A 22674-nucleotide genomic window follows, 5' to 3' on the forward strand; every position below is an offset into this window, starting at 1 on the left:
AACCCTGAGGTAATGATCTCACTTCAATTTAGGTGTTTGTTACCCTCTGCCAGCTTCTTATCTTCAAATATTACTTTTATTTTGATTGCATCTCTTGCATGGGCTATATATGTATGATGCTATGCAGTAAGGAGAAACAAAATGTGTAATTTTTTAATTATTCTTCTGCTCTTCTATTTTTTAATCTCCAGGTGGTCCCTGGGACTGGTGATGTTTTCTTTAGGCTATATAGCCCCTGCTTTAATTAGCTTACTTAACTAGCACACATTTGAGAAACACACACGTGATCAGATAATGTCAGGTGCTAATGTTTAATTGGTTTCACAAAATTAGAAGCAGATAAATGGTTGAACCATAATTGAACAATCCTATAAGCTGATCAGTCTTGTGACATAACTTGAGACTTTCCCAGGCTTGCATTAATTACACATCAGCTGGCGCTGCTGTAATGATAGCAAGCACAATGTGATTGCTGTTAGACTGCAAGGACAGAGCTGAATGATTGAGATCTGCCATACATATTTATCAGCTGAGGGGCTGGAAGAACTTGTATCACTATCTAAGAGCAGTGAAGCAGGCTAATGCTTTAATTTACCATTTCTCCCCCCAAAAATAAAATTGCCACAAACAGATCTCTTTGGGGGATTTAGAAAAAAGCTGTATCCCTCTCCATCCTGCCCCTCCCCAGTGCGTGTGTCTGTAAGAAAGGACAGGCAGCTACCAAGGGCTTCTGCCTCTTTAGGGGCATGGTTGGGAAATATGATGTAGTGCTTAGAACAGTGGGGATCTAACACATATTTGTATGGACAGGATGGTTGGAGGAAGTCTAAGGCTTCTTCATGTACCAGATTCTGAGCAAGGTTGAGTGAAATTCTCAGTACCTGCACCCCTCCATGCGTATTTTAACTGACAGCTGTCATTAACTGGTGAATGGGAATGTCTGGATTCAGTCTGGCCACAGTAATTTTGCTTGGGTGTTAAGATACAGAGGAGTCATGCAGTACTTACAGGATCCCTTTTTACAAGACCTGGGTTAGGCACAACAGCAATGAGGTGGGCAATTGTAAACATGGAGTTGAGCACATAAGAAAAAAACAAATTCTTATGCAGTGTTATCCTTTGACAGCTGAGGCTCCTGAAAAATATGTAGCACAGGTCATAAATTAGTATTTTTCTTCTGATGTCACTTTAACAAGCTCTTTCTGGCAACAGACTCTCAAGAATGCCTTTTGGCAAAGTGTAATTGGAAAATACATGCTTTGCATTGCAGCCATGACCTCTGAAAAATTTTTGATTTTGTTTTTACACCTGTTTAGCACCACATGCTTTTTAGACCATGTTGTAAAGAGCCATCCAGCTACATTCTCAGCCCCTGATGCCTTTCTTTATTTCACAGTAATCAAGACATTAAGTGGCAAAGCAGAACCCTGAGAATTATTATATGTGCATGATACAAGTAATGAACATCAGAAGTACTGTTTTAGAGAGTAACTGTTCCCAGGACACTCAATTTCTCAAATATTCAGATGAAAGTTATTTGCTACTTTAGGAATTGCTAGTGAGACAGGATGGGAACTTTGTGCAGGAATCCCTTCAAATTACAGGGGGATTTGGGTTTGTATCCTGCATATTTCTGACTCCAGCTGAGATCCCAAGCTAGAAGAAGTTCTTTTTCTGGTCAGAAAGAGCAGCAGTCTTATCTGAATCACTGATTTTGGAGAGGGTAGGATTTTTCCTATTGTGGGTAGCAAAATTTCACAAGAGAAGCTCACAGAATTCTTTTACAACCAAATCATGACTGCAGTTTCAGATCTGAGCCATCTTTCTAATTCATGCCCAAATCCTCATGCCACCTCCTTGGCTACCCCCTGGTGTGCTCCATGCCCTAGAGCACAGCCCAGGGCTGGCAGGAGGTGATTGCAGAAAGGCATTCATAGAGTTGTTAGATAATACTATGATGTCTGTATTCAGTGATCACAAAGAGAAAGCAGGTAAAACCAACAGGTGAAAAATGAACTAAGAACAAGTACTGCTGTCTCAGCAAGGCTAGCACCAGGAGTCTTTTGCCGCCTGGAATGGAGCATAGGCTGTGACCTTCTGTGTGTGAAGGTTAACACAGAACACACTTTCTTTAAAAACAAAGAGCTTATCTAACCAATGGAACTATTTTTTACTTATTTATTTCTGCTTTTTTTTAAATTTACTTTTCCTTTTTTAGCTCCTTGGTCATGTGCCACTTATTCCTAGTTCTCCTTACACATATTTTCTGAGGCATTGGATGGAATTCTTCCTTTAGCTTCAGGTCGTCTTTCTGGTTATCATCATCATCCTGCAATGCCCACGCCTTTTATCAAAACCCTTCTTGGGTTCAGAAGGTCCATGAGATGCAGACCCCAGGGGCTAGGAATGACAGTATCTCTTTATGTATGCCCTGATTTTATATTCTTCATTGACCATCAGCTACCGGCAAGTGTTGAGCATCAGGTATGGAGTTAGGTGCATTTTCAGTCCGATTCATTGTAGGATAGAATATTGGGCAAACCAGGCCATTCTTTGGAGGTATTTTTCCTACACTGTGTTCTTGTGCTTACTCCATCTGTACTTGCTCCCACCACAAACTCAGCCTAACATTCCTTTTCCAATCCTAAGCTCTGGTGGTACTTATCTAGTCCTAATTCTTCCTTTCTCCCCATTCTTCATCACCATACTTTCCCCATGATACTGATTCCACTTTTCTTGGGACACTATCATGTGTCCACCTCCCTCTGTCTTTCTCTTTCATTCCTGGGAGGACACAAGAAATTCATAAGAAAGAAAAATGCACTTCCTACTTAGAGCAGTGTCTTCAGCTCCTAGCCATGAGATGCAGACCCTTGTCTCTCCAGCTGCCTCTCTACATGGCTGCTGGTACAGAGAGACAGTCTGCCAGGTACATGTGCCTCTACTCCCATTCCTGTTTTTCCTTGCTGCTCTGCTTGACTCCTCTACTAAATGGGATTGGCCTTCACTGCATGTTGGCTTCATCTGCTGTCCAAGCTCCTTTTCTTTCCTGCTTTCCTCTCAGTTTTACTGCTGCTTTGCTCTCCTGCTTTCCTGTCAATATTCTCCACCTTTTTCCGTCAACTTCCATGTTAAAGACACATCTGGATCTTTAAGTGTACACTTCCATTTTCTCACTTTTTAATTTGACTTTCAGTGTTTGCCCATCAATATGGCATCAGCACCTGCCTGACTCAATCCCCATCTAAAGGAGGACATTCTAGCAAACTCCAAATCCTTACTTGATTCTTCCTCTCTGCTGGTTTTGACAATCATCTGTAATCTTCTCCTTCTCTGACCACTCTTCGCCCTTTTCCTTGCCCTCTTCTTGATTTCCTAATCATTCCTTCGTGGTGCCTTTGAAGGCTCCTTGTCACCCACCATCCATCTTTCTCTGTGCTCCCTACTCTGCTTCATTAATGAGTGTGCAAGAAGGCATCACTTAGCCAGTCATCCAGGTCTAAAACCTGTGAGATTTTTGTGTTACTATTCCTCTATCAATTATGTCTCACTTTCAGTGCTTCTCATGGGTTCCCTCTGTTTCATATTTATCCTCTCTCCTACGTTTCCTTTGACAGAGATAGGCCCTCCTATCTACTCACAGAGTCACCTTTACTTTTGAGGTCCTATGTCTGCTTCTCTATTGCAACACAGATATTTTGACTTCCAAGGAGCTTTTAACATTATTTTCTTCATAGATTCGTGCTGTGAATCTGTCATTTCTTCTCATTCATGAATATTGAGAATACGGATCTTCACCTCAGCCAGTTATTTTCCATCTCCTATCCACTTATTTAGTTTACAAATTTTCATGCTTTCTACTATGTTCTCCCTTACCCCTAGGGAAAGCTCCCAAAAATCTTCCACAAATTATCCTTCTACTCATTACCCATATTCAACTCCCATTAAAAGCCTCGGCAACAATTAGATTGAAGGTGCATTCACAACGCATCATCAATTATTCTGGCAAATCTAGATTTATTGCACTCCCCATCTGTCTTTGCACAAATGTCTTTTTTTTAATAATTTAATTGGAAGTGATTTGGAGGCAGGAGTCCCTTTTTCCCTTTGTGTTTTATCATATCATTGGGGTCTCAATTTGTAATTATAGAAATATTGCAATAATATGATGATGCATATAATGGTTAGACACTTTAATTTATGAATACTCTGTCTCCTGTTTTGACTTAGTATTGCTTAGTGGTGCTTGTCACTACTAATTCAGTATTCCCTTCCGAAAGTACTGCAATACCTAAAACTGAAAGGAAAAATAAATCTCTGCCAGGAAAGACGTATATGTGAGAAACAGCAACCTCTGCAAGCTGCTTGTTGCTGCCTCTACAGTCAAAGGCCCCGAAACTGTCTCTTGTTACATGATTGAATGTCTGACTGACAGCTTGCCTTCTATTGAAGGACAAATAATCCATTGCTGTCATAGCCAGATGATAGAAGACAACTGAAGGGAACATGAACCCTGATCCTATACAGTTTAATTCTCACTTTCTTATAATCATAGTTTGGTTTCCTCTTTGTCTTAATTCCTTTCTCTATTTTTTTCCCGTGACCTTTGTGTCACAGATTAGTCATGGAAAGGAAAGGAGAGGGAGACAAGGAAAAGGAGAAGGAGCTATGTAATTGTCTGGAAGGTATGTTATTTTCTGCTGCAAAGATGACTGTTTTAGCACAGCCTGGGACCAGTCAAGATCATGCATTATCCATGACTCAGAGCTGAGAGTGAGTCAGACAGCCTCATCCTCCCTTGCTCACTGCAAGGAATTATCATCTTCATTCATTTTAGGCAGCCAATTTAATCAGATCCTGTCTTTGCTGACTCAAAGAACTCTGAAGCCTGGGTATAGGATTCCAAACCAGACTAAACTGTGCTCTTCCCAAAACATTTTCTCAAAGCGCTAATGTGGCTGTGATTTTTATCTTTACATAGATGAGAAGGAGATACATCAGTCTCCTGGGAAGAGTTTCTAGCTAACTCTATATCTGATTACTGCACATTATCACAGTCATCAAGCTGCCTCACTGGAAATTAGCATAATTCACAACCTGTATTATGGATCCACCTATTTTGAGCTTGTAATCTTAAGGACTCTTATAGTTTATGCAAAATTCAACCATTTAATTTTCCTGTGTTTTCTAGACTCATTCTTGGTGGTTGTGATGCTGGGGGCTTTTTCTTTTACTATCCTTCTTGTCTCATAGCTGAGGCACAGATATCTAGCCTAAACATTTATGCTAGCTTCTTCTGGCCTCTCAGTTCACTAAGTATACCTTTTTCAGTCTATGTGGGCACCCTCAAACATGCTGTACATTCCCAAGGACCAGCAAAAGACAAATTAACAGGGTGAAGCTTTGCATAACATTACTAAGAAAGTTCCTATTAGTAGTCAAAACCCCTTAACATACCCATTGATACGTAGCACATGTAGATCAAAACTGGAACCAGAAACAGGCTAAGGTTTGCAAGATTTGGACCAAACAATAGAGGATCTCTGAGGTTAGAACTGATTCAAGCACTGGCATGAAGTGTCTGGGGTTTTGTGGAGCACCTCTCATCGCAGATTTTTAGAGAAGGAAACCATCCCTTGTGCACTAGAGATGGGGTTTCAGCAAGCTCTCCTTTTTATCCTCAAATTTATGCAATTACTATGCATGTCTAAGTTGGAAATTTGTGTTTGCTGTGTACTGATGGATTCTACAAACCTTCATCTGTGTATTTGTGGCCAAGAAAGCACATCTCAGAAATTCAGATAATGAAGCTTATTATATCTAACTATACAGCATGTAAAGTTTGTCACATTTCAATGAAATTGCAGAATTTACCAATTTCAAGATACTTAACAAATGCCACTTAGTTTAGACATATAAAAACTCTGTATTAAAAGAATTGTAGTACATGTTTAAAACTAAGTGGCCATGACAGAAAATGCACTGGGTGTACTTCAGTACAATTCTTTGGCCTTACAGGTGACAAAGAGGAATAGCTGAATGTTTACAGAAGCATCCTTTGTTTTGAGTTAAGGCTGCAAGATAAAGGAATAGAAAAAAATGACCAGTTTTTCCCTTTTTAAGTTTGGAAATTTCAGTGTGAAAATTTGCTTTGGAAAATAAATGTTCTATAGAGAATAAATCCTGGTCTTCTTGAAAATAAAGCATAGACACATTCATGAATTGACAGGAGTGGGAAGGTATTAATTTAGAATCTGCTTATAATTCACATTGGTCACTAAGATCTGAAAAAAAATGCATTTGATGGATTTGTTAAATTTGAGTCAGGAGATTTGAGGGTTTATTATGGGCTTTCATTTTTTTTCTTGACAGATGAACCAAATAAAAACAAATGTTAAATTCTGACCTGTATATAAAAGTCATGTTCTTTATCTGTCTTCTGGAAGGATATTTAATCCCTAGAACTATTCTGTATTTCTGGACTGCAAATATGTCTTTGAGCTGCCACAACGGATTGATGAATATATGAAAAATATGATTAGGCTTTCTATAAGGATGATGATAAAGAAAGAAAAAATGCATTCTGAGTGCTCATCAAGGACTTGAATCTGTTGACATTCATGTAGAAAGGAACTTATGAACACTCTTACACAGGTCAATTTGTGTTCTGGCATAATTTTAGCCCAGCTAAACTAAAATCTGGAAGCAGTACACTCTTACAATGACAAGAGTGATCGAATTTTAATTACTAGAAGTTACCAGTATTGTATAACTATTCTTTCTTAAATTCCGTATAGAAGCTTCTGAAGGGGGAAAAAAAAAATTGGTGCACCATTTGTCTTGCATTCTTGACTGTTCAAAGAATATTGCATTCTTCAAAGAGTTTGAACTTTTGCTTTTTTTTTGTATTCTTGAATAAGGTAAGGTTTTTGGTAATAGAAGTCCATCATGATATAACTCTGTGCGCAATTTATTCAGAAACTCTGTAACTGTTTCTTATATTACTCTTTGCTTTGCAGTGGATGCAAGGTACAGTTGGAAAACTTTACATGTCCTTTAAGGTCACCCTGCAATTATCTCCAGGCATACTCCACTGAGGGTGAGCATTTCCTTATCTCTGGTCATGAACTAATGGTTTGGCTGTCTGATTACAAGTAACTGATGCACCTTTACTCCAATCAGGAAGATACAATGCCATACGTGTCATTATACTGGATGTATCATTCTGTTTCATCAAAGTACCTGTGAATGGACATTACAACCCTGTACAGCCATTGCACCTGGTAGGGGCTGTACATGCCCTTCAAGGAACCACAGGCAACCAGTAAATGAAGGGCCTTACCACATCCCCAGTTACACCATTTCTCTATGGGCTGTGCTTTTGCACTAGTCTTGATAAATCTAAAAGCTAGATCTTGGCTACACAGCACTGGGAGATGTCCCATTGGTGAAAGGACCCTGTGCTGACTTTTTTACCAGGATTATATTAAAAGGCACTCACAAGAGCTGTTTCTCACTGCCACGACTCCTTCCAAGCTTTTCTTTGTTTACCACTTGAGACCCCCCAGGGAAGGAAGAGAGAATGTCTGTAAGAAACACTTACTTGAAGTAGAAGAAAATTGCCAAGGAAATCAACAGGGATGCTATTGACAAAGCATGGCCAACGATCGCCATATAATAAAGTATGAACGCCATCTACAATTCAACAAAAAGAAAAGAAAAATATGAACAATTTTCAGGCACTATTTTTTTCTCTTCTCGTTGAGGAAGAATCTACAAAATCAACCTCCCATTTTCAATTTCTTTTCTTTCAAAGGTTCTTTTTCAATATACTTTAATTACCAGCAACCTATTAAATAGTATAACTCAGGGTCTAAATATGGGAAAAGTGTTTCTTACTTGAGTTTATCTGTTCCTACCTCAGTGAAGTAACAGGCAAGATCCCCGCTCACACTATGCATCAGTAACCTTCCCAAACTCTAGAAGAGTAGAGCAGACATAATGCACTCGGATTTTTCAAAAAGCCCATGACAGGTCTCCACTCAAACAAAATTATTAAATAAAACAGGTTGCCACAGGGTTAATAGAAAACTTTTATAATTTGAAAGAAGCTTAAACAACAGGGAGCAAAAGCTTAACAGTCACTATTGGAGATGAGTCAGTGGTTAGGTGCCCTCGGGACTGGTAAAGTTCAACTGTTTTGTTCAACATATTCATCAGGGACCTGATGCAGAGAAATCTCTAAGTTTCCAGGTGATACTTAGATCTTTCAGATAATAGTCAGGGACTTTAGAAGGGCCTAGAGTAGGCAAGAAGATGCCATATAAGCTTTAATTAAAAAAAAGATTTCTACTTTGCCCACATAATGCTGAATTCATAACTGGAAACCAAATTCACGAAGTCTCCTTGGAGTCATCCTGGCCAGTTCTCTGACTTACTGAGTAAAGATGGCCAAAAAGTCAACAAAACATTGGATATCATCAAGAAAGTCACTGAAACTAGAACATAATTTTGCCTCTGTTTAAAATTTACATAGCACATCTTAAATGCATTTGTGTTTCTCATCTCCACACCTTATGGACGTGGCAGAACTAGGAAAGGTGCAAAGAAGGCAACTAAAATAACTGAGGTAGAGTAGCTGTGTTATGACAAGTGGGTGCAAATGCTGGGATTCTTTTTGGAGAAGAGAAGCCAGAGTGGGCTTATGCTTAAGGCCTACAGAGTCATGAAAGCAGCAGATGAGATGAAAATGATTGTCAATTCCTACCAGAGTGGAACAGCACATTCTGAGATAAATGCTACGTCACACTGGTGTGAGCTTTACTATTGAGCAACCACATGGTCTTACAATGCTGTGAAAACAGTATGCTCAAACAGAGGATTGGAGTTTCGACTAATATCAGTGAAATCTAAGATAACTCTACTCATATTTTGTATGCCAATAGTGAAATAAAATTGCAGGTCAGCACCTGGACTGCAGAATAATGTAATATTAAATGTCATACTTTGGTCTCAGCCAAGCTCTTAAGCATTACTCAAACTGTCAGAAGACTGCAGGAGGCTAAAAGGCATGCCAGGCTTCACCACTGCCATCTTTTCTGAAAGCACTAATGCAGTATCAGCCTGTCCTGAAATAAAGACTAGATACAAAGTCTTACTTTCTCTGCTGGGTTCATTTTCTTTTCAACTCTACTTCCTTCATTTTTTTTTTGTTGCACATTAATGATTTTCCTTTTTTCAACTATTTGATGAATTGCTTTTTGTAGCTTTAAGCTTTGTCACTTACATTTTTTTTTAAAAACAAATCCGTTCCTCTTACTAAGGGTGTACATCATCTGATGTAGTTTATTCTTCAGTCATTTTACAACTTTGGAATCAGCTCCTAGTTTCATTAACCTAAGCAGTGGTGGCCTGATTCAAATTTAAACCAAAGTCACATTTACACCATCCTGACCATGTAGAACAGACATGATCTGAGGGTAAATATCATTCACCAAATTACGGCAATGTACTCATATTAACTGCAAATATTCTAGGTCTCCCAGTTCTCCTTCACAAAGACTAAACACAACAGTGCTAGTGGGTACAAATGGTTGGCAACTTTTTCTGAGAGCTCCAAGCAACCCCAGAGAGTGAAGACCTGAGTGCAGAGAAGATGAGGCAACTTCCTGAACGCAGAGAAGTTTTGATTTGTGTACATGTGCTGTTTCTTCCACTTCCTACTAAGTGCTTATTATTTTTTTTCACTATATTACAATGATAGAATTTTTGAGCCTGAATTTAGTTTACAGATGAACTGTTCAAAACTATGTTGTTTTGCAGACTATTCTGTTTAGAACACTTACCCTGTAACAGCTAGAACTAGGAACATCTTCCAGATAGCTGCATACAAGTCTACGTGCACCTCAGAGGACTCTTGATTATTCAAGTTATCTACCTTTCAGCATAGAACTGCTAAACCAGTTTAACTGCATTTCGGAGACTCAGCAATAGCATTTTTGATTGCTCTATGTAAACTTACTACAGTAACTGCTAAAAAAAGCTTTCCAAATATAAAAATGAAGACAAATCAGAATGGACTGAACCATCAACTAACAAAGTATATGGTCTATCACTGTGTTTTTAAGAATTGGACACATTTTTTTAAGTGATACACCTCAAAAGTATAACATATTGGTATTTCCAATTAATTTCAAACAAATAATAAACTATTTTATTAATTTCTTCACTTCTTGAAATCACAACCTGTCAGGTCTTTCCTGACATATAAGGCTTATAACACACCAACTCAGCAATTTTTTCTCTTATGCAGGTTTTATTCCTGCTGGGATTAAAAAACTTTAAAAGAAACACTTAACAAGTTCTTTTTTTGTGCCCCATAGAATTCTTTCCTTGAGGAAAGAGAATATTCTAACAGGAACACCTCCTACTCAGTTAATTATTTTATCCATAGATGCATAGAAACAGTCTACAAATTAAACCTACTCTTGGTTTTGAAGACTTGGATTAAAGGTCATAATCTAACTTGGCATTTCTGTAAAGTTAGATTCTTTCTGCATTTTCCATTTTTTTTTTTTTTGTCAGAAGAGTCTCGATGTACGTATAATTTTCCTTTGTGTTGTATCTCTGCTTTCCTTGAACGATGTTCAAAACTGTTCTTCTGGAAGGCACGGATAATGGATAACAGAACTACATATTTTTGCCTCCCTACACAGGACAACATCTGGAAAAGTTATATTTTTATGGTGCTTCCATTTAATACCTCTGCGAGCTAAGATTTTTGCTATTATTCTCTCTTTGTCGCATAGGTGAGCCCTATTTTACCATGATGGTTCCTTATGCCACAAAAACTTTTAGAATTCACCTCCTGTCCAGTCCAGTAGACTTTTCCAAGGTCTTTTGGGCTGGATCATTACTAAATATAACCACATACTGCTTTTTGGCTGCATCAAAAAAAAAAAAATCCTCCAACACAAACCCCAAATCAAATAACTTTTCGACTTTTCCTTCCACAATTCCAAATAGTCACAAATTATTCTGTCACAAATATATAATCAGATTTTCCTGGAGCTCCACTCACATCTGAAAAATATGTTTATTTTTATGAACTTCCCTAACTTACTTTTTTTTAAAGCTTTTCTCAGATTTCTCTCTCCTTGTTTCTTTTGGTTCTCCTCTTTCAACTTAGCAACTTCATTTTGGAAACATTGATGCAAATGATTAATTCATCATTGTAAATAGTCTCAATGCCTCCAGTCAAACTGTTATAGTTATGTTCAGGCATGCAGCATTTTCTGGATTAATGGTACTTTCATAAATACTTTTTTTTTCAAAGTGATGAAGTAAAAGGTGGTATTTTTTACCTAAGAAAAATAATTGTAACTTATGTTAATATTTCTAGCCCTGCAGGGAAGACATCAAGCACTTGGAAGATACTTGTTACAGAAAGAAAAATTGAATTTCTAAAAGATCATTTTATAACTGTTGGACAATCAGGGAAAAATAAATGAATTAAATATGCATTTGAAAAATAGAACAAAATTGTTGCATGGATTGCTACTATTTTATCAACTTCATATCAAGCATATATTTAGGTTTGAGGACTCAACAAATAATTTTAATAAGCTAAAATTATGACGACAATGCTATTAAATTCTTGTGCAACAAATAAAGCAGAAGTATCTTACTGCTAGCCCAGCTCAAAACCAATCTCTTCTTAATTGCAGCCTACCTTCAGCTTTTCAGAAGTGAAAGAGTTGCAAAGGGTATAGTTGGACCAAGTTCGATTGCTCTCAGGATGACGGAACCAGTTTCCAGTTTCATCACAATATTTTGAAGCCCTCTCTGATGATAAAATGCAGTATGTTACTTTATCATATACATATTACACACTTAAAAATTCCTATGTTTGGAAATAAAACTCCTGTATAACAAAATTCAATGGATTTTCAACCTGTACAAGCAATATACATTTTTCTGTTTGTTTGTGTTTTCTTTTTTTTTCTCAGAGATTCATCTGATGGTATATTTGTTATTTATCTGTCTCCTTTTTGCCTTGAATGAATGCAGTAGAGCATACATAGCCAGCCATCATTCAAATGCAATTATTCATGTGATCATAATTCATTTAAAGAGGCTTTTGAACACTGTTTATGGAAAAGAAACTAATGTTGGGGCATGATGCCGAACGTAAAGGACGTGTGCAGACTTTCAAGTATCAAGGGAAATAATTAGCTAAAAACATAGGGCAGGAACAGTGCATAAACCAGAGCCTGGGTGCTGGAGATGATGACCGACCCAATACCAATGACGCATTTACGCAGAGGGATGGAAGAGTTCTGCCCAGCCCCTGTGCCAGCTAAATCCTGCCAGGGGTGAGTGGGAGCACTGCTTGCTTTCCCCCAAGGCTGCAAAGCATGCAGGCACTGCAAACAAACGTTTTGAAGCAGGTCCCAAGAATCCAGCTTAATTTAAAATGGCTGCACAGTTCTCTGTTTAAATAATCTAATGTGTGTTTGGCCCCTTCATGTGTGCCTCTGATGCTGGTTTCTCTGCTACAGGTGGCTCTGGCATCCTACCCAGAAGCTCTGCCATATGGATTACTCTCCAGATTTGTGCTCCTTCAAACGCGTTCTTTTACTGTGGCAGGGGGCAGTCATGGCTTCGGCACCGTACAGCTTGACGGGATGCCTGGAGCCACAGATGTGGTGCTGTGCCTGCGTCCTCCTGGACATGCTCACATTTCTGTCTGGGAAAACTTGGATGCTGAGGTGCAGACAGTCACTCCTAACCACCTGTGAAGTTTTGGACTAGTTCCTTTGGCCTTCCCTCAATCATTAGTCACATGGGAGACACAGGAAAGTCTGCCCAAAAAACAAATGCAGGTTAAGATCAGTAACTTAAATTATTTGATGTTTTCTTAGGTAGTGACACAGCTGCTTATTTATAAAAACCACAGTATTTGAAGCCTGACCTTTTATGTAGTCTGAAAAGTCTATCCTGACTTCCCTTTGCCTATTCTAGCTTTATAATTTTATTGACTTTACATGCTGATTATCAGTATTTCCAGTTAATACAATTTTACAGAGATAATTCCCAACTGAACACACACATTTTTGCTTTCTTGCTTAACTTCTGTATTTATTTTCCTTAATCAACTCCCATGATCAATGACTCTATTAATTTGTAAGATTTGTATTCCCTCTATATACCCTAAAAAAAGCAATTGATCATATTGGCAAGGTAGAGATTGTTGAAAATCAATACGTGCATCAACAAAACCTAGAAGAACAGTACACGTTATCTCAGCCTCCCATTACTGCTGCTTGGAGATAATCTCAGACTGCCTGTGTAGCAATGTTCCCATTGTACTCATTGCCAGATATTATCTAAAGCTGGAAAAAGTTTTCAGTCCTAAATAAAAGATTAATGGTTAGTCTACCATAGAACACAGTGTACAAACATTGCACCTACCATTGCATGCACTCAGCAAAGCACATGGCTTTTGTTTATATGCTATAGAGTATAATGTTAATATCATCTATCATCGCTGTACTTTAGTGCCTAGGTAGATATTCTGCCAAAGCTTGATGTGACCTCTGTAAGTTAGAGAGAAACCTGTTACCTCATACTTCTGTTTGAACCCAGACAAATCCTAGTTTGCAAGCAGCCATGACCCACAGATTTCTTGCAGTGATGTCTGGATATGGGACTAGGGGATAAGAATTCCTACTGCCCATTCCAGTGACTCAAGCGGTTTGAATATCTCTTCTAAATCTATGATTTTTACAGAAATAAGGCTGTGAATCTGTAATACAACCTCTCTTTTCCTGCAAGTTATTCTGCTGTGGCCCAGTAGCAGATGTGTGATTATGAACCTGGGCAGGCATTGGTTTGTATGCTAACTAGGAGAATCTAGTAAATTCTGAAGAAACACACAATGTGTAATTATGGTAAGGCAATAATAGCAAGGCAAAATGGGAGTGTGGGCTTTAGGATTATTAAAATACTACATAAACACAAATCTTTTTAGGCTATATATGTACTCTGTCAGCTTGGATAGGGCACTTGTACATCACGTTAATTCAAAGTTGAGGAACAGTGACATTGTGCGGGATTCATCTCACCTGACTTTAGCAACCTTAAAGTTATGAAACTCATAGGCAGTTGTGCAGTCTTTTTGTAGTTAGCTTAGAAAGACAGACACTTGAGAAGCCGTTTGGGAAAACGGATGAGAAAAATCTCATTCACAAGGGCAGTTTCATGGGAGTACTGAAGTGTCTAAAAAGCTTAGGCAGTAGTAATAGTTTAGCATGAGGCACTGCTTGTGTTTTTATGAATTATATTCTCATAAAAACAACTCAGTCATTCATATGTATAAAATACCTTAACCCAATAACTCTGAAACAAACATGATAGCTATATGAATCAGGTTTTTACAATTAGACCAATTTCACAGCTAGCACATGTTAAAAGAGTAAACATCATATTTTTACTTATTGTTGACTTATAAGCTGGAAGTAGACAGAAGTTTCCTCTGTCCAGGGATTGTCTAACACATACCAGACATTGGATTCTTTACTGTTGTTTCAATAGAGCTGTTTAGGGCTTAGTTTTTCAGATGAGGGATAGCTGATGTATCACATTAGATTTACTTATATCCTTATTAAAATATCATAGAAGAATTTTTTTTAAAAATGGAAATATAATATGATATAATACAATGGAGACTGTACGAAACTTCAATATTAGTGTCCTAGTAAGTGAAGAATTATCACTGTCATCAGAATGCCTCAGTCAACAGAACTGGAATCTGTGTAATAAAGTCATATTGTGCATATGAGGATAAGAACTGATTTTTAAAATGCAGCTGCCAAACTTGCTAAGAAGAAGGACATAAATAAACAGAAAAGCAGGGTGAAAAGAAGCAGCTGGACAAAAAGTTCAGATTTGTTTTATTTATCACTGTCTAAATGATAACACTTCAAGACAGGAAAACAAGACCATCAGAAAACCAGAGCTGATCCACTTCAGGATCACAAATCTCAGGTGTCATTGCTCCCTACTGGCATGGCTACTGCTCTTAACCACTGTTCTTTGTAAAAGAGGAAAGGGAGAGAAAGTAGAATGAAAAGATATGTCCAGCACAGTGCAAATTGCACATTCAACTCCATTGCTATACGTGACTACGCCAAATTAATCCTGACCAAATGCATCATGCAGGGATAGTGAAGCAAGTAATATAACAATGCTCTGCCACAAACCTAACAGCCTATGGATGGCACAGAGCAATGCTCTGCTTCTCCTGCTGTCCCTGTAAATCTGCCTTGCTAGAAGGTCATTACATTCACAACATATTTTGCTTTTTTCCATCATCAAGAATATTACCAGCAGGAATTACATACTATATTTCTTTTAAATTTAATTCCTAGGAATTTCAGAGTGGCCTAGAACCATTTTGAAGGGATTACACTAAAGATTAACCTGGAAAAAAACATGAATATAAAACACAGTTAAAGAGAAAATGTGCATGTTGTCAGAATAGGAGAGTATAAAACTCGGCACTGCTCTGAGCTTCACAGTCAGGAGCAGATGAGACAATGAATTTCCCGCTGTCGCTGGAGTTAAAGCAGTAGGTCTTGGTATGTTTTCCATACAAATTGATTTGTTTTTCTGCATTATCACATTGCATGTGATTGTCATTTTGAGAAACAGATTGCTACAAGAAGCAACAACTGTTTATTGAAAAGGACAAAGTTATCACAGCTTGCAGCGAGGGATTTCTGTTGATCTGTTAGCTTTAAGATCTTAATTTCCTTTCACAGGATAGAGCTTACTCAGGTAGGGAAAGAAGTGTGGGAAATCCTGGCTAACTGAACAGACGAGGTTGTCACAGTGGTCCTGCCTCCTTTCAGAACACAGATTTCTATCTAGTAAGAACTGATGTAACTTCAGCGAAATAAGTGGGGCTACATCTGGTAGTTAGTTTTGAAGCTGTTAGACACAAAATGAACGTAGTACTCAGCATATTCTCCACCAGTTTTCTTTTGGACCCTTTTCTTCAGAATATGATTTCACCTTGTTTACTTTCTAGTCTACTCTACCAATTTCTTCCAGGCATTGATGTTGAATGTTGCTGGGGGGTACAGATACAGAGAGCTGGTGTACAGGACCCATGGATGCAGATGGGAGGAGGATCCGATTCTGTGCTGCCAGATAATGTTTCACTTTTCCTGCTACAAATGACTTAAGAAACAAAGCAGAAAAAGAAAGATGTGTGACAATTTTATTCAGGACTCAGAACTATAGATGGCCTCAAACAAAATACTTCAGTCATCAGTGAGTTGATACACAGCAGTTCTGCAGATCTCAACGCAGCCCAAAGAAGCACAACATGAAATATTCATTTCAAAAGTCGATGGGGTTACTTGCATGCCTGAAGTACATTCTGAGGTACTTTGACATCATGGAGACTTAGTGGGAAGGAAATCTGATAGGCATTGCAGTTTTCATCTTGTAAAATCATTGTTCTTTGGGGTGAATTTTCTGTTTCTCAGCAGAAAATCCAGTTGTATTTTGTTTAACAGGCATAAGTTACCAAAGGAAATAATGACTTGTGATGCAAAATCTGACAAACTTCTCAGGACAGCCAAACTTATGCTTTTGGCCACTCCTAAGTGGCAGCCACCTCCATTAGCAGTTGAAAGTCTTCTAGACACCCCCACGATTTCTTGTCTCCCACCAATTTTATAAAGTCCTGATGTGATCAGCCACCTGTAAAAAAAAAAATACTGGCTACCCACTAGTTTGATGCCCAACAGCTACTGTAGGGAAGTGGCTTTGGCTCAGCTAGGTGATGCTAAGCTGCTGCTGAGCCAGGGAAACAGTGTCCAACCAGGATGTAGGCAAAGAGGCTGACAGAGGTGTTGACAAGGACAAAAAGATATGTGCTGGGGAAAATACTGAGTCCAGGAGACTATAGGTATTGTTCCTAAATAGGACAGCAGTAAGAACAGCAGGAAATTAATTACTAGAGGAGGCTTTTCTCCTTGTGGCTGTATACAGAGAACAAGAATACTAAAAAATTTCCAAATCCTCAAATTTTAAAGCACGGCAGAAAGAGTGGCTGCAGGACACACAATGTGGGCCAGAGTCTGCATCACACATTTGTACATTAAGGAGCTATTTGCAATCAGCCATATGAGCCAGAGACTTCAGTGCTAATAAGCATTAATAAGTGGAGCGAGGTGCTTCTCCATGGATGGCTTCAAGTGTTACTTTGAAGAGTGCTGTTGTTATGGAGCAATTAGTTTTCAGAACAAGTCACTGGAGAAAAGCCGGGAATAGGTGGCTTGATAGCAAGCAGGAAGGCAATCCAGTAATCATCCCAACGCACTGAGGGATGAGGACCTCGTGTCATGGGAAGAATTCTGTGACCAAAAGGCTGCCCAACTTTACCTTCTGCTGGTATAATCCAAAGAGAGCATGGAGTATATGCAAACTAGTACTGATGGTATTGCAATTTTTTTTTTCTATGAAAACCACGGAGACAAGTAAAACAGAAGTCTTGTAGTAAATTCTCCTATTCATCAAAAGGACTGTTGTCTCATGAGGAGGACATCAAAAGACAAGACAAGACTTTGCAACTCAGTACCTGCTGTGTATCTTGGGGATGTGAGCTGCTACGAAGATTTGTGGTGTGGGTCTTGGTGTATTCGCACAAAAGGTGGACAGTCAAATTGCCGTGCAAGCTCAGTTTCCAGGCACAGAAATCTTTCAATCCATCCTTTCCAATGCCTGCTTCCACTGTAAAGTGGGAGGTTAATCCACCCAAGTTAGAATGCAGTGCTGAATCCCCTCAGACTGGGGATGACACTGGAAGTTTCCCACTTGCTGGGTGAATTCTCTAATCATGGACAGCTTGATTTATAAAGAACAGAGATATCAATCAGTCTGGATGCTGCTGCAAATGGGATTTGGTGAAATGCATACTGTGTCTGATCCAGCCCGGAAACTCCTCTGTTTCTGAATAGTCAACAAGCTCAAGAAACCCAACAGGATACTGGGTAATTAATTCACAGCTATGCAATAGTCTGTTTCCTTACTTTTCAGTTGGGCACTTAGATATTGGATTAAACCTGTTGAAAGATTTTAGATTTATATACCCTCCTCCTTGACTTGTTTAATTTCATAGATTTTTACCTGTGGTGGGTACACTGTGTCTGTGCTGGATTTAGCACACTGTGGCAAAAATCAAGACCTATAAGCAATATAATATAAATATATAAATAAAATATATAAATTAGGCAACCCAAAAGCATTATACGTTTTAATTTCAGCTAAACTTTGTAAGATTTCACAGTGCTGTGAAAATACCCCTGGAAACATGCTTCCACTCAACAGCATGAATATTTCAAAGACATCTTTTGAAAGACAAGATGATAAGGAGAAATACTATACCAGTTGGATCAAAATCTGGAAAATAATCTGGACAATTCTGAGCAGTGATTCTTCCCGCAGGTGTGTCATCCCAGCACAACCAGCCATCCCAGGTTCGGTTGCAGAACAGACCTGGACATTTAAGAGGAATGCACAGTTAGTCTTGAACCTGTTCTGTTCTAGAATCCCAAGTAATACTGCGAACTGCAGATACCTGTGTTTTCTTTTGGCAATAAAACCTCTTATTATTGCTACACTTTGAGTGTCAGATAAATAAACATCCAGTGAATCAAGGTGCAAAACAGATCAGAACAGGGAAACTCTGCCTGCTGATGTTGTCTGTTGTCCTGTCCTCACCACACCCTTCTGGGAAGGCAGTGCTGTTGAGGTTGTGTAACTGGGCTTTTCCTTTTAGAAGACATCCCTGTGGTTGTCCTTTTCATTAAGGGCTTTTCCCATTTGATCCCATCCTCCCTTCCAAATCTGCAGTTAAGAAACTTAGAAGCTTTTTTCTTTCCAATCCTTTATAAGGATCCTTTATAAGGATTGGAAGCCTGGTGACGGTTAAAAATGCAATTTCAGTAGCATCATTCCTCAGTCACTCATTACCTTCATTTTGGGTTCTAAATCAATTAAGAGTATGTCATTATGAACATAACAGTCTGAGTAGACAGTAAGGTTTTTCCTCCCTCAAGCCAGCAACTAATATCTCGTTTACACCTGAAACACAATGCTTCCTATCCCTTAACTGTTTAAATACTTGTGAGTTTTTCCTGTTATTGGCCTGAATTAATACCATCTGAAGCAGTAGGAAACTCAATATTCATTCCAAAATATTTCTGCATCAGTACTCAAGTATCCTGACATTTAATTATTTAATTATTTAATTATTTAATTATTTAATTATTCTTCGAGTCTTACAGAGCCCAGTAAAATCATTGTGGTAAACGCCTTTATTCTTGCATTACAAAAATGCTCCACCCTATTTATTGGTTTGCGGTTTTTTAATGATGACTTTTTCATATATCTTCCTTTTAAACTGTGTCCTCAATGTCTCTCTTTACTTGCATACATCCCCACAATGCCTCCAATACTTTTTCTCCAGCTTCTCAAAACTTCTTGCACATTTTCTGCAAGAAACAGTGACCAGAACACTCAGTTTCTGTTTCTTCATTCATACTGTGCCACTGTAGCACCGCTACTACTTGTCATTTCCATTTTTATTAATCTTAACATGTGCCTTTTATTCAGTAAAGATATGTCCTCAGTTGTTTAGAAACCTCTTTTTACTAGTGTTTTGCTGAATACAGACCACTTGGAACATCTGTATTGGTACAGAGCATGATAGCTACCAGTCAGTACATGAATGGCAGAAAAACGAAACAGTGAGAGAAGCAAACAGAATGAAATCTATATTTAAGAGACCACTGTTCACAATCAGGTCTTTCTGTGAGCTTGCTGAAATGTTCTGGAGAATGAAATTCCTAAAGCAAGAATAAGAGATATTCAAGCAGCAAAGCACTGAGCCATAAACATAGATGACAGGGGTAGCGTCTGCAGAAGGAGGAAGGAAGAGCTGTACATTCCCTGGGCTTCCTGCTTTCTTTACAATTAAGTCTTCCTGCACCCCGAGGAAAATTTTGGATTAGTATACAGAAGAAAATGTTTCTTTATAGCTATATAAGTAAGTGCGGTAATATACAAACAGATTTTACAACTTTTTTTTTTTTTTACCTTTTTTCTTATATGGAGGAGCTTGGTTCATCCTCTCATAGCATTTGAACTGTGAATCTATTATCTTCTGTCGTATGACTGAATTTTCAGTTACTACAGGCTCTAATGTAGGATCAGTATAATTTACAGTAGAAGAAAGAGTTGGAACCATTCTCTGTACAGAAAGGAAAAACTGTTAGTACAAGGGAAAAAAACCAGGAGGATAAAAAAAAGTGAGAAGTATAATCTCCATTATGCATTTGAAAGGCCTTTTACTTCCACCTATGTTCAGAATTATGATGAGTCTTATAGTCTTTGCAAAGTAAATACAGAATTTTTAATACTTTTCCTCACTACAAACACATGGTATTTTAACTAAGCCCTTTTTCTTGTTAAAAGAGAGGACCATTAAATACTTGAAGTCTTCAAACTTCTTTTATTCAGTTTAGTAATCTTAAAAAAACCCCCAAATTGTATCTTCTCAAAGCTACATCAATGTATTTTCACTCACTTATGCTGATTTCTCTCCAGTTTTATGCTACGTGCTTTGTGCTCTTTCTGCTGTTAAGGTTATAGAAACACAGGGCAGGGAGTTTAAACCTCTCAACATGTCCTTAGCTCCTAGTTAGCAAAGTGGCCCATAATTTGAGAGATGAATAATAAAGTACTTTTTAATCGAGTGGCAACTTCTTCCTTCCCCCACTCTGAGCTGCCTGAAGAGCAAAGGGAAGGATTGTTGCTTCTGGAAGTAAAAAACATCAGGTAGAGAGGTCAGCTATCTTTTTATCCATCCATCCATCCATCCATCCATCCATCCATCCATCCATCCATCCATCCATCCATCCATCCATCCACCCAATGCACAGTGTGGGTTTGTAAGCTAGGATGCAAATGAGAGAGTCAAGCCTTAGCTAATTCTGTTCTGCTTTAGTCCTACATCAGGCTACTTCGCATGAAGGTAATAGGAAAGCATGAGTTCCTGTGCTTCCCCATCAAGAGCAATGCTGCTGTGGTACTTTAATTTACTAGTATGACTCTGCTTTTTCCCTATACTAAGCCACACTAAAACCGTCATAAACACCTACAGAGTCATTTACAAGCTGCTTCAAAACTTACGACTCCCATAAACATACAGGCTTGATTTTCTTAGCACCAAACACTTGCATGTAGATCTTTAGGGAATCATTTGCAATTGTTCAAACTGAAACCATGACAGGTTTGAAAGTTCAAATACCAGCTTACTTCTTAAACTGTTTCTTCCCTTTTTTTTTATAATTGTACATCACAAGCAACTGTATCTCGTTGATAGATTACTTTATTATCCATTTGCGCAGCTAAAACACCTTGGTAAAGTACGTAGGAAAACCATAATATGTTTGATTTAGTTGAAAAAAAAAGCCATTACTTTATCTGTGACAAACCATGTCAGTTCAAGCTTTCTATACCGATATACCAAATTATTATTTCCGAATTTAATCTGATATCTTTTGATACTAAATCCTTCATTTTAAACTGTATATAAATACTGTCTGAAGACTCTCCAGTCTTCACAGTGAAAGCATTTTATCTCATTACACTTGAAATAAAATGGTATGAATAAGAAGGAAGATAATTTTCTGGCAGATACAATCTTGCGTAAATTGTATGTGTATGTATACACAGAAACATATATAGATATATTGGGACAATGAAGTCATTAGGAGCATTTAATCTGTCATCCAATTGAAAAATTAAGCATCTAGAAAGCCAGAACAGGAAATATAGAAGCAAAGCCAAACACATCACAGAATCTTCACTTATGAAAAGATTAAAGGGAGTAGCTGGAGTACTTAAGGATCATTTAGAAACCAAACAAGTAAAGTCCTAAATCCAGTAAAAAGTGTTGGGAAGTGCAGATAAGGCTCTTATGATGCCCTGAAGTCTGTCTTAACCCTTTGTGTCCATGTATTGCTACAGACTTTGGTGATTCTTAGATATCCCATTCTTGTTTTTCTCTTTCTTATTTTGAATAATACTTCAGCTTATCTCAATAAGTATTTGTCTCAATGTTTACCTCAATAATGGTATCACCAAAGAAAGCTAGAGTTGCTTCCATGGCATCCCCTCTGTTCTTGATGTTTCCTCTGTTACTCTGGGCTAGTTTGGGAACACACTCAAGTTTAGAAAGCATAACCATCTGATAATGCTTAGAAAACACCACAAATTTTCCTTGCCCTGCAACAATGCTTTTAATTTATTTTTGTTTTCTTCTAGGAAGGATAAGATCTATTCTTCACATCTGTTTGACCAAACAAGACTAAAACTGTTTCATTCTGACAGAGACCAGAAGACTGGAATTGCTGGCCATAAATACTATTGCAGTTTCATTTGCTTTACCTGTACAGAATAGAACACAACATAGACATGAAACAATAGGCAAATCTCAGCTACACAGATAGAAACTGTAGAAACTCTTAGTTACTTAGGAACGTCTTTCCCCTATTCTAACATTTTCTGTATTGTCTTTTATATAACATACATTTC

At 38.1% G+C, this 22674-nt stretch overlaps 1 protein-coding gene across 1 annotated transcript in view; it reads right to left on the reverse strand.

Annotated features, from left to right (window-relative positions):
* The window catches only part of CALCR (calcitonin receptor), a 67155-nt gene that overhangs the window by 37855 nt on the left and 6626 nt on the right, over positions 1-22674 (reverse strand). Inside the window, exons 2-6 of the mRNA XM_069859639.1 lie at positions 20173-20326; positions 18460-18570; positions 11732-11844; positions 7604-7695; positions 1009-1135 (exon numbers count right to left, since the gene is read on the reverse strand). Of these exons, the coding sequence (XP_069715740.1) occupies positions 1009-1135; positions 7604-7695; positions 11732-11844; positions 18460-18570; positions 20173-20326 (597 nt within the window). The remainder of the gene's footprint in view (positions 1-1008; positions 1136-7603; positions 7696-11731; positions 11845-18459; positions 18571-20172; positions 20327-22674) is intronic.

This window comes from Phaenicophaeus curvirostris, chromosome 6, assembly GCF_032191515.1.
Source record: "Phaenicophaeus curvirostris isolate KB17595 chromosome 6, BPBGC_Pcur_1.0, whole genome shotgun sequence".
Taxonomy (NCBI): domain Eukaryota; kingdom Metazoa; phylum Chordata; class Aves; order Cuculiformes; family Cuculidae; genus Phaenicophaeus; species Phaenicophaeus curvirostris.